The sequence below is a fragment of the Meles meles genome, chromosome 1, assembly GCF_922984935.1.
Source record: "Meles meles chromosome 1, mMelMel3.1 paternal haplotype, whole genome shotgun sequence".
Taxonomy (NCBI): domain Eukaryota; kingdom Metazoa; phylum Chordata; class Mammalia; order Carnivora; family Mustelidae; genus Meles; species Meles meles.
In genome coordinates this window covers 212,844,654-212,854,229 of record NC_060066.1, presented here as the reverse complement: position 1 = coordinate 212,854,229, position 9,576 = coordinate 212,844,654, and the positions used below count along the sequence as shown (strand labels likewise).

Genomic DNA, 9,576 nt, shown 5'->3' with positions numbered 1-9,576 from the left:
CCCCCCAAATGCCAGGGCTCCCTTTCTCTGTATCTTTAAGTAGGATCCATGCCCAGGGTGGAGCCCAGCATGGGGCTTTAACCCAAGACCCTGAGATCAAGACCTGAGCCAAGATCAAGAGTCAGCTGCATAACCCAGGTAGCCAGCCAGGTGCCCTGGGGCTCCCTTTCTGAGCCAGGTGAAACCACAGGCACCAGAGCAAGGACAGAAGCCACAAGCATGCCAAGGAAGGGTCAGTGGCTGCCACCTGGTTTGCATCTGTGCCTTCCCCCTGCCCAGTTCCTGAGTAGGACCACGGGCCCAGAAGGCCAAGGCGAGCAGCCAGGTTCCTACCACTGGGTTTCAGCCCCACCCCTGACACAGGCATGAAATCGGGAAGCATCTGGGCGGCTGCTGTCTATTCTATTTAAACGGCAACGTGGTCAGAGAGCTCTGCTGGGCCATGCCAGGCACAGGAGCGTCTGGCCAGCATGTCACTCCTCGCAGCTCACCTGGTCAGCCTGCAGCTCTCCCTCTCCTGCTGCTGGGCCCTCAACTGCCACAACACAGAACTGTCTCCCGACTTCAGCCTCCCCGGGGATTACCTCCTCGCAGGTCTGTTCCCTGTGCACTCTCACTGTCCGGGGGTGAGACGCAGGCCCACGGTGACTGTCTGTGACAGGTGAGTGAGGGGTCCTGTGCCTAAAAGGCCCTCTGCCAGCCCTCCTTGGTGAAGACCGTGCCCTTTCTGCCTCTGGGGCTGCCTCCTGAACCACCTCCAGTCCCTCGCCATCCGACAGCCACCACCTTCAAGCCCTGGCTAGACCTTCCCTGCACCAGTTCTCCTTCTTCCTCCTCTTCCTCTTCCTCTCCTTCTTCTCCTTCTCCTCCTCCCCCTCCTCCTCCTTCAACTTCTTCTGCTCCTTCTTCTTCTTTTTTTAAGATTTTATGTATTTGACAGAGAGGGAGCAAGCACAAGTAGGGGGAGGGGCAGAGGGAGACGCACGCTCCCCACTGACCAGGGAGCCCAATGTGGGACTCAGTCCCAGGCCTGTGGGTCACGACCTGAGCCAAACGCAGACGCCCAACCAACTGAGCCACCCAGGAGCCCCTTCCCTGGCACTTCTGCTCAGGTTCCATTTTGTAGTGTGTTACGTTGTCCTGGCTATTAGAGTGCTTTTTTTTGGTAATCCCCTTCTAGTTGTTTCTCGGCTTTGTGACATAAGGAGGTGACGAGGATTAAGCAAGCATAGGGGTGCCTGGGTGGCTCAGTTAAGTGTTTGCCTTTGGCTCAGGTCATGCATGATCCCAGAGTCCTGGGATCAAGTCCCTCATCCCTGCTTGGCAGGAAGCCTGCTTCTCCCTCTCCCACTCCCCCTGCTTGTGTTCCCTCTTTCACTGTCTCTCTGTCAAATAAATAAAATCTTGGAAAAAAAAAAAAAAGAGGATTAAGCAAGCATGGCTTTTCCTGGCTTCCATGCCCTCCCTGCTCCTCTCCAGGTTCAAACTCCCGGGTCTCCCAATGGCAAGGAAGCCTGGTTTCCCATGAGGAGGAGAGGGAAGCAGTAGATGCTTTAGGAGTTTAGCAAAGATATCTTAGATCGGTGCCTTGCCTTCCTGAAGTTGAGAGTCGGTAGAGAAAAACCTCTGCTTTTCTCCTAAAGAAGATAAGCTGTTTGCCATCTGTGCAAGTCGAAGATTTGGGATGCTCGATGAGGGACTGGGACTCAGTGGCAGGATGCCTCAAACATGAAGCACATCTGAGATTCACACGGGAGGAAGGTTCTGGAAAGCCTAGTGCGGGGAGACTGGCCCCAAGAGCTACAGATAGGGGCCAGGGAAGAGAAGATTTGGGGAAGAGGAGACACGTGGACACCCACTTCTGAAGGCGTCACGGTGGGAGGCACTAAGTTTCCTCTGAGGGCCTCAAGGACAGAAGTGATAGAAATGATGCAAGACCCTTCCAGCAGGCACCGGGGGTGGGAGGGGGAATGTGCCTGCACGTGCTTCAGCAGACCTGAACCATGGCCCTGTAGGGACGCAGCCGGTAGTTCCCAAGAGGCAGTGAGGAACACAGGCCCTCACCACATTCATGAGTGTCCTGGTGAGAAGCACTAGTTAAACAAGGTTAAACAGGTGTGTGGTTAACTTTTTGTGTCAGCCTGACTAGGGTACGGTGCCCAGTTGTTTGGCCAAACACCTGGCTAGACGCTGCCGTGAAGGTTAACATTTAACTCAACACGGGGAGTAAAGCAGATGGTTTTCCGTCGTGTGGGTGGGCCTCATCCAATCAGCTGAAGACCTTAAGAGAAAAGATTGAGGTTCCCTAATAAGGAAGGAATTTGGCCTTCACACTCAGGACTGCAGCATCAGCCTGAGGGCATTTCTGGCCTGCCCTGCACACATCCGACTTGTTGGCCCCACAACCACATGAGCCAATTCCTTAAAACCACCTTCCTTCCTCTCTGTACATCCAGTTGACTCTGTTTCTCTGGAGAACCCCAGCCGCAGCAGGTGTCTCCGAAACCGGACTTCATCAGCCTTCCAGCGCTAATGTGCTTATCCAGGGGGCATGGTCTGCGGTTTCTCCAACTTGTACCCCCCCAACCCCACCCAAAAGTCTGTTAACACAACTGTGTGAATGGCACAGGGCCCACACTGAGGTCACGGTTATGGGCACTGGACAGATGACCTCGCGTTTCCTTCCTACCCTCCAAAGAGGGTTGCAGCAAGGCCTTCTCTTCTTGGCTCTCAGGTTGGCTCTCTCCACAGACCCGACAGCTTCAACGGCCATGGCTACCACCTCTTCCAGGCCATGCGCTTTGGCATCGAGGAGATCAACAACTCCACGACCCTGCTGCCTAACGTCACCTTGGGGTACCAGCTGTACGACGTGTGCTCCGAGTCGGCCAACGTGTATGCCACACTAAACGTGCTCTCCGTGCTGGGGACGCATCACATAGAGGTCCAGGCAAACCCTGCCCGCTCCTCGCCCGCCGCGCTGGCAGTGATTGGGCCTGACACCACCAGCCACGCGGCCACCACCGCAGCCCTGCTGAGCCCCTTTCTGGTGCCCCTGGTAAGCTGGGGGCCCCGGCAGAGTGTCCATCTCCCCTTCGGGCAAGTCCAGCTGCGGCTGGGGGTGGCGGGCTGGAACTGCTGGGCCCCAATGCCAGGCTCGCCCCCTGGATCTTCTGGGTGGTCACCGCTCATGAGTCACATTGCAGGGGGCTCTGCCTCGTCACAGTCCCGACGCCAGCATTTCTTCCGCCCCAAGCGCTGCCTCCAGACCTTTTTGCTTCAATGATCCTGAGAAAACCCATTCTCCTTTGAACGCACTGCGCTTCACTCTCCTCCCCCCACTGTCTTCTTTATGAAGAATGGAACACCCTTCGTTTCCTGCCCCACAGACTTCTCCACTTCTCCCCTGCCCTCCTTCTTCCTTCCCACCTTCCTCTCCTCGTCCAGGCTCAGGCTTAGGCTCAGAGAGGTGTGGTCCACCACTCCGAGGGTTGTCCCCCTGGGCCTTGCCCCCTCCTCTGCTTGTCAGCCTTTCCTAGGCTTCCTCCTCTGCCTGGAAACCTGGAAGCCTGGAAGCCTGGAAGCTGGACTCCCCATCTTTTAGGCACCTCCCCCTGCCAGCACTGTCCTCCTCTGCCCTCCTTCCATGGGAAACTTACCTGCAGGACCTTTTAGTCTTGTTTGCTTCTCCCTCTTGCCATTCGCTTCTCAACCTCCTGCCCTGGCTGCCGTCCCACCACTCCTGCTCTTGTTGTGATCTGGAGGGTCTTCTAGGTCTCCAAATCCAACAAATACTTTTCAGTCCCTTTTTACCTGACAGGACAATTCTGTGACATCCTGGACTGGTCCTTTGGTGACATTCTTTCCTCAGCATTTATGACCTACCCTCCTCCTCCTTCTCAGTCTCCTTTAGAGACTCTCTCCCATCTTTTCTGAAAAAGTGGATGATTACCAGAGTACGGGATGCTCCCTTTCCCAAGCAGGCGTTGGGAGTAAAAAAAATTCCTCTACTGTTCAAGATTTTTCTGGTTGGTCTAAACATTAAATTGACATGAGACAGATTAACAGGAGAAAGTCAAAATTACATACGTATACGCAATTCACATAAACATCAGAGGTTCAAAGACAGGTAAAATGAGGCTTATATGCTACTCTGAACTAAGGAGAAGCTGGTAGGGGTCTGGGACTTCAAAGGAGAGGGACACAATTCATAGGAAGAGAAAAGAGAGTAAATGTTTAGTAAACAAATGTTTGCCAGGTCTTCCAGAAACAAAGGGACATAGAGAGGAATTTTATAACAAACTGGACTTTGCTAAGATTCCCCCCTTCCCATCACACCTAGTTCCTATTATATTGTAGTTCTCCCTGCTGACAGTTTCCTAACCTGGAGATCTAAATTCTTTCAGGCAATTAGGGGAAAAGTCAACATTTCCTCCTGAGTCTTTCGTGCCTTAATTATTTTGAACTGGAAATTAGCCCACTTGCCAATGTGGCGTATCTTGGGGTAATTCATTCAGAACCCCTACACAGGCCATGAGCCCCATGGCTCAATTTCCCATTCTCTAACTTCTGTGCTGTGTTCTAAGCTCCGAGCCTCCTTCCTGGAAGCTCATCCAGGGTCTCCATGGCATGGACCCAGCAGGCCCCAAAGGGAGCTTACCTCCCTAGTAAACTGGAGCTTCTTTCTTCCTGCCTCCCCCTCCCTCCTGCTTCTCTACTCAAGCCAGGAAATGGGCAGGCCTACCTGCATTCCTCTGCCCCCCAGCCCGCCAGTTAGCCCATCGCCACGGCCTCTGCGGTTACCTTCTAAGCGCTGCTGGGTCCGTCCCCTATTCTACCTCACCACTGCCACAGCTCGACGGAGAAAGAGAAAAGACCACCAACCTCTGTCACCTAGACGATTCCATCAGCCTTCTAAGGGTTCTCCCGACTCTGGTCCCGAGTCTTTTCTAACATGCTCCTCATTGAAATCGGAGACACATTCCTAAAGCCCAAGCTGGACCGTATCACTTCTCTGGTTAAACACTTAGGGGCTCCCTGTGGCCTATAGATAAAGACCAAGTCTCTGAGCCTGACAGTTAAGGCCTCCTGCCCTGACCAGACAGACCAACTTTGGGGCTCCTTCTTCCAGACAGGTCATCTGCCTCTGACCTCCTGGGTCATTTCACTCCCTCTGTGCAGCTTCTGTTCCCTTTCCCCTTTCTCTCTCAGAGCTTCCCCTTGGGTTTCTGCCTCTTCTCCAGATGTACCTTGTCAGCCTCCTATGTCCAGCAGAGCTCTCCTTGAGGGCCAGGGCAGGAACCAGGTGTCCCTCCTCCCCAGGTCCCAATACCCAGCAAAGGGCCAGCAGTGGGTGGGGGGTGCTGAGTTGAGACTGATGCCACTGAACTTGCTGAACGGGACCCCCACAGGTCAGCTACGAGGCCAGCAGCGGGATGCTCGGAGTGAAGCGGTATTACCCCTCGTTTCTGCGCACCATCCCCAGTGATGAGCACCAGGTGGAGGTCCTGGTGCTGCTGCTGCAGAGGTTTGGGTGGGTCTGGATCTCGCTGGTGGGCAGCGACGGCGACTACGGGCAGCTGGGGGTGCGGGCGCTGGAGGAGCTGGCCCCCCAGCAGGGCATCTGCATTGCCTTCAAGGACATCATACCCTTCTCTGCCTACCCGGGGAGTGAGAGGATGCAGGCCATGATGCTTCACCTGGCCCGAGCGAGGACCACCGTGGTGGTCGTCTTCTCCGGCAGGCAGCTGGCCAGGGTGTTCTTCGAGTCCGTGGTGCTGGCCAACCTCACCGCCAAGGTGTGGATCGCCTCAGAGGACTGGGCCATCTCCAGACACATCAGCAGCGTGCCCGGGATCTGGGGCATTGGCACGGTGCTGGGTGTGGCCATCCGGCAGAGGCTTGTCCCTGGCCTGAAGGAGTTTGAAGAGGCCTATGTCCGGGCAGCTAAGGGGGCCCATGCGCCTTGCTCCGAGGGCTCCTGGTGTAGCAGCAACCAACTGTGCAGAGAGTGCCGGGCTTTCACGGCACAGCAGATGCCCACGCTCGGAGCGTTCTCCATGAGCTCTGCCTACAACGTCTACCGGGCTGTCTATGCAGTGGCCCATGGCCTCCACCAGCTCCTGGACTGTGCCTCTGGAGCCTGTTCCAGGGACAAGGTCTATCCCTGGCAGGTAAGGTGCCCAGCCCCTGGCACCCTGAAACAGGGTGATTACCTGAGGCAAGCCGAGTGATCACTCTCTGGCATAACTAGGTACCGGGGTAGGGGACAAAGGCCACCAATCAGAGGACTGATGTCCTCTCTTAGGCTTCACTTCTCTGAACCTCAGTCCCTCCCACTCACCATGCTTCAGATCCAGGACTAAAAAAATCAGTGTAAAGGGGGTTCTTTGTTAGAAGCTTCCTCTTAGGAGGCTGATTGGGAGGGTTGGGGGGCTTCCTCGGAGGGGAAGTAGGGCTCTGAATTTCCAGATGGACGGAAACCACCTCAATAGAAGCACAAGGCCCCAGGCACTTGCTTCCTGAACCTTCTAGGTCTGGACGACTGAGGAGGAACGGTCTTTGCCATCTAGGGCATCTCCCTGATCCCTGTTTATTTCAGCTTCTGGAACAGATCCGCAAAGTGAATTTCCTTCTACACGAGGATAATGTGGTATTTAATGACAACGGGGATCCTCTCAGCAGCTATGACATAATTGCCTGGGACTGGAGTGGCTCCAAGTGGAACTTCAGGGTCATTGGCTCCTCCACGGGGCCTCCAGTTCAGCTGGACATAAATAAAACCAAAATCCGGTGGCACGGAAAGGACAACCAGGTAAGAGATATGGTCCCGCATCAGGGGACTGCCGTATGGGCAGCCTGGAGCCTGGGGATGCTCTGGACACAGCTTACACAGAGCAGGAGGGGGATTCCCAGGTACTAGAACAACATGGCTCTATCCAGCCCTACCAGGGCAGCCTCCCAGGCAACACCCAGATGGTTGGCTGCTGCTGGTTTACAAAACCAGGGGCTCTGCCCTGGGAATGAGCACTGAAAACAGATCACTGCCCATTCTACACGTGCGTGTCCCTTCACCTGAGCCATGTTAAGAACACCTGTGGCTTCTTGCAGGTGCCTACGTCCGTGTGCTCCAGCGACTGTCTTGAAGGGCACCAGCGAGTCATCGTGGGTTTCTACCACTGCTGCTTTGAGTGTGTGCCTTGTGAGGCCGGGACCTTCCTCAACAAGAGTGGTGAGTGCCCAAGAGAGTGGGCGGCGACTGGGCACTCCGAGGGTCTGTAGAGCAGATGAGGAAATCCCCCTTGGGTCACACGTGTACAAAACCCGGGCCTCGCTCACTTCGCTGCCAATTAGGTACGGGATGGAGAACACCTGCCACCAAAAGGAATTCCGAGAAGCAGAAAGAAACAAGCAGTTGAAGTCCTCAGACCCACTCTGTCTTTTACTAGAGAGCTCCCAGCCCAATTCCCACAGGAGCAATTTTACCCTAAATTCAACGTCTTTATGCAAATAGACGTCGCTATGTTCCCTTGGACCCTCCCATGCTCCCTGTGCAAATCCCCTTCCATTGCCCATGCTGAAGACAGCCAGCACCTTGAACAGCTTGGCCTGAATGCAGACACTGTTGTGTCTGCAGCTGAAGAAATAACATATTCCACCCAGCGTTGGAAGGTCAAGATCAGAGAGCAAATCGGGGCAGCTGAGAGCTCAGCCCAGAGTGGATCCCAAGAGCCACATTCTTTCCTTTCACATCTCTGTGGGCATGGAAATGCGTCTCTTCTGTTCTCAGAGTCAGGAAACCACAGAGTGGCAGCACAGGAAGGTGGATTTGGTTAAGGGAAGTGCTGGGAGGGATGAAAATGCCCTTCCTCCAGGGCTGACTGCTCCTATGGGATCCTAGCCTCACTGGCATGTGGGCAGAGTCCCCAGCGTGAGGTTCTCCCTAAGGACCTCTTGGTTTGCAAGCCCAAGGGATCATGAACTAGATAGAACCTACCCAAGCGTCTCCAGAATCTGTAATTCATACAGGCATCTTGAGCAAACACTTGGCCTGGGGACCACACTCAGGGCCACCCCCATCTCACTGTGCCCAGTAGCGCCCAGCTCCTGTGGGACAGCCCTTCCAGCACCCTGCAGGCCTCTGTGGCCTCCCTTCCTCACTCCTGTTCTGCTCATCTAGCTCTCAGGAGCCTTCTGGCTTTCCTTCCAGACCTCCACAGCTGCCAGCCTTGTGGGAAAGAAGAATGGGCACCTGAGGGAAGTGAAACCTGCTTCCCGCGCACCGTGGTGTTCTTGACTTGGCATGAACCTATCTCTTGGGTGCTGCTGGCAGCTAATGCGCTGCTCCTGGTGCTGGTGGCGGGGACTGCTGGCCTGTTTGCCTGGCATTCAGAGACCCCCGTGGTGAGGTCAGCTGGGGGCAGGCTGTGCTTCTTCATGCTGGGCTCCCTGGCAGGGGGCAGCTGTGGGCTCTATGGCTTTTTTGGGGAGCCCACCCTGCCCACATGCTTGCTGCGCCAAGGCCTCTTCGCCCTCGGTTTTGCCATCTTCCTGTCCTGCCTGACAATCCGCTCCTTCCAACTGGTCTTTATCTTCAAGTTTTCTGCCAAGGTACCCACCTTCTACCACGCCTGGGTCCAAAACCGTGGTCCCAGCCTATTTGTGGTCACCAGTTCAGTGGCCCAGCTGCTCATCTGTCTGACTTGGCTTGCGGTGTGGACCCCGCGGCCCACCAGGGAGTACCAGCGCTTCCCTCAGCTGGTGGTGCTCGACTGCTCAGAGGCCAACTCAGTGGGCTTCATGTTGGCTTTCGCCTATAATGGCCTCCTGTCCGTCAGCGCCTTTGCCTGCAGCTACGTGGGCAAGGACCTGCCAGAGAACTACAATGAGGCCAAATGCGTCACCTTCAGCCTGCTCCTCAACTTCGTGGCCTGGATCGGCTTCTTCACCACGGCCAGCGTCTACCAGGGCAAGTATCTGCCCGCGGTCCACGTGCTGGCGGCGCTGAGCAGCCTGAGCGGCGGCTTCTGCGGTTATTTCCTCCCCAAGTGCTACGTGATCCTGCGCCGCCCAGATCTCAACAGCGCCGAGCACTTCCAGGCCTCCATCCAGGACTACACGCGGCGCCGCGGCTCCACCTGACCGCGGAGGCGGGCAGAGGCCAGCCCAGGGATGGGGGTGAGGGGCGGGTCTGACACCTCCTCCGGCTCGGGGGGGGGGGGCGGGGCGCGCGCGCCCTGCGCTCTCCGGGAGGCCCCGGACCTGCGAGGTGTACGCTCACGGAATCCAGCCCAGGCGCCGGGCTGCCAATAAAGCGGTGAAATGTGCGTCCCGGCTGCGCTTGCTGTCTGGGGCGAGGGTGGGGCGCTATACCCCAGGCCGAGGCCGCCGCGGGGCCCAACCACAGCCGGAACCCCCGGACGGGGCCCCTGCCGGGCGAAGAGCCCGAGCCCAGCTGGGCGTTGCCAAGCAACTCCGGGAGGCGAGCCCGACGCCGAGAGAACTGGGCCCGGTCCCCCTCGCCCCACCCCATTGGCCGTTCTCTGCATGGCCCCGCCCCGAGGGCGGTGCCAAAGC

At 56.5% G+C, this 9,576-nt stretch overlaps 1 protein-coding gene across 1 annotated transcript; it reads left to right on the top strand.

Moving 5' to 3' along the window:
• The first annotated feature begins 134 nt into the window (after nt 1-134).
• On the top strand, nt 135-9,567 carry TAS1R1 (taste 1 receptor member 1). Its single transcript, XM_046025041.1, has 6 exons — nt 135-661; nt 2,752-3,058; nt 5,412-6,173; nt 6,602-6,814; nt 7,111-7,231; nt 8,210-9,567. The coding sequence occupies exons 1-6, from the start codon at nt 471-473 to the stop codon at nt 9,139-9,141; spliced, it is 2,526 nt and encodes an 841-aa protein (XP_045880997.1). The 5' UTR covers nt 135-470; the 3' UTR covers nt 9,142-9,567.
• Nucleotides 9,568-9,576: the final 9 nt, after the last annotated feature.

What these genes read in the sequence shown, in the direction of transcription:
- TAS1R1 (XM_046025041.1), top strand. Translation starts at nt 471, where the DNA reads ATGTCACTCCTCGCAGCTCACCTGGTCAGCCTGCAGCTCTCCCTCTCC. An exon ending in ACAAGGTCTATCCCTGGCAG is followed by an intron (nt 6,174 to 6,601) that starts GTAAGGTGCCCA and finishes TGTTTATTTCAG; the next exon opens with CTTCTGGAACAGATCCGCAA. An exon ending in GACCTTCCTCAACAAGAGTG is followed by an intron (nt 7,232 to 8,209) that starts GTGAGTGCCCAA and finishes CTTTCCTTCCAG; the next exon opens with ACCTCCACAGCTGCCAGCCT.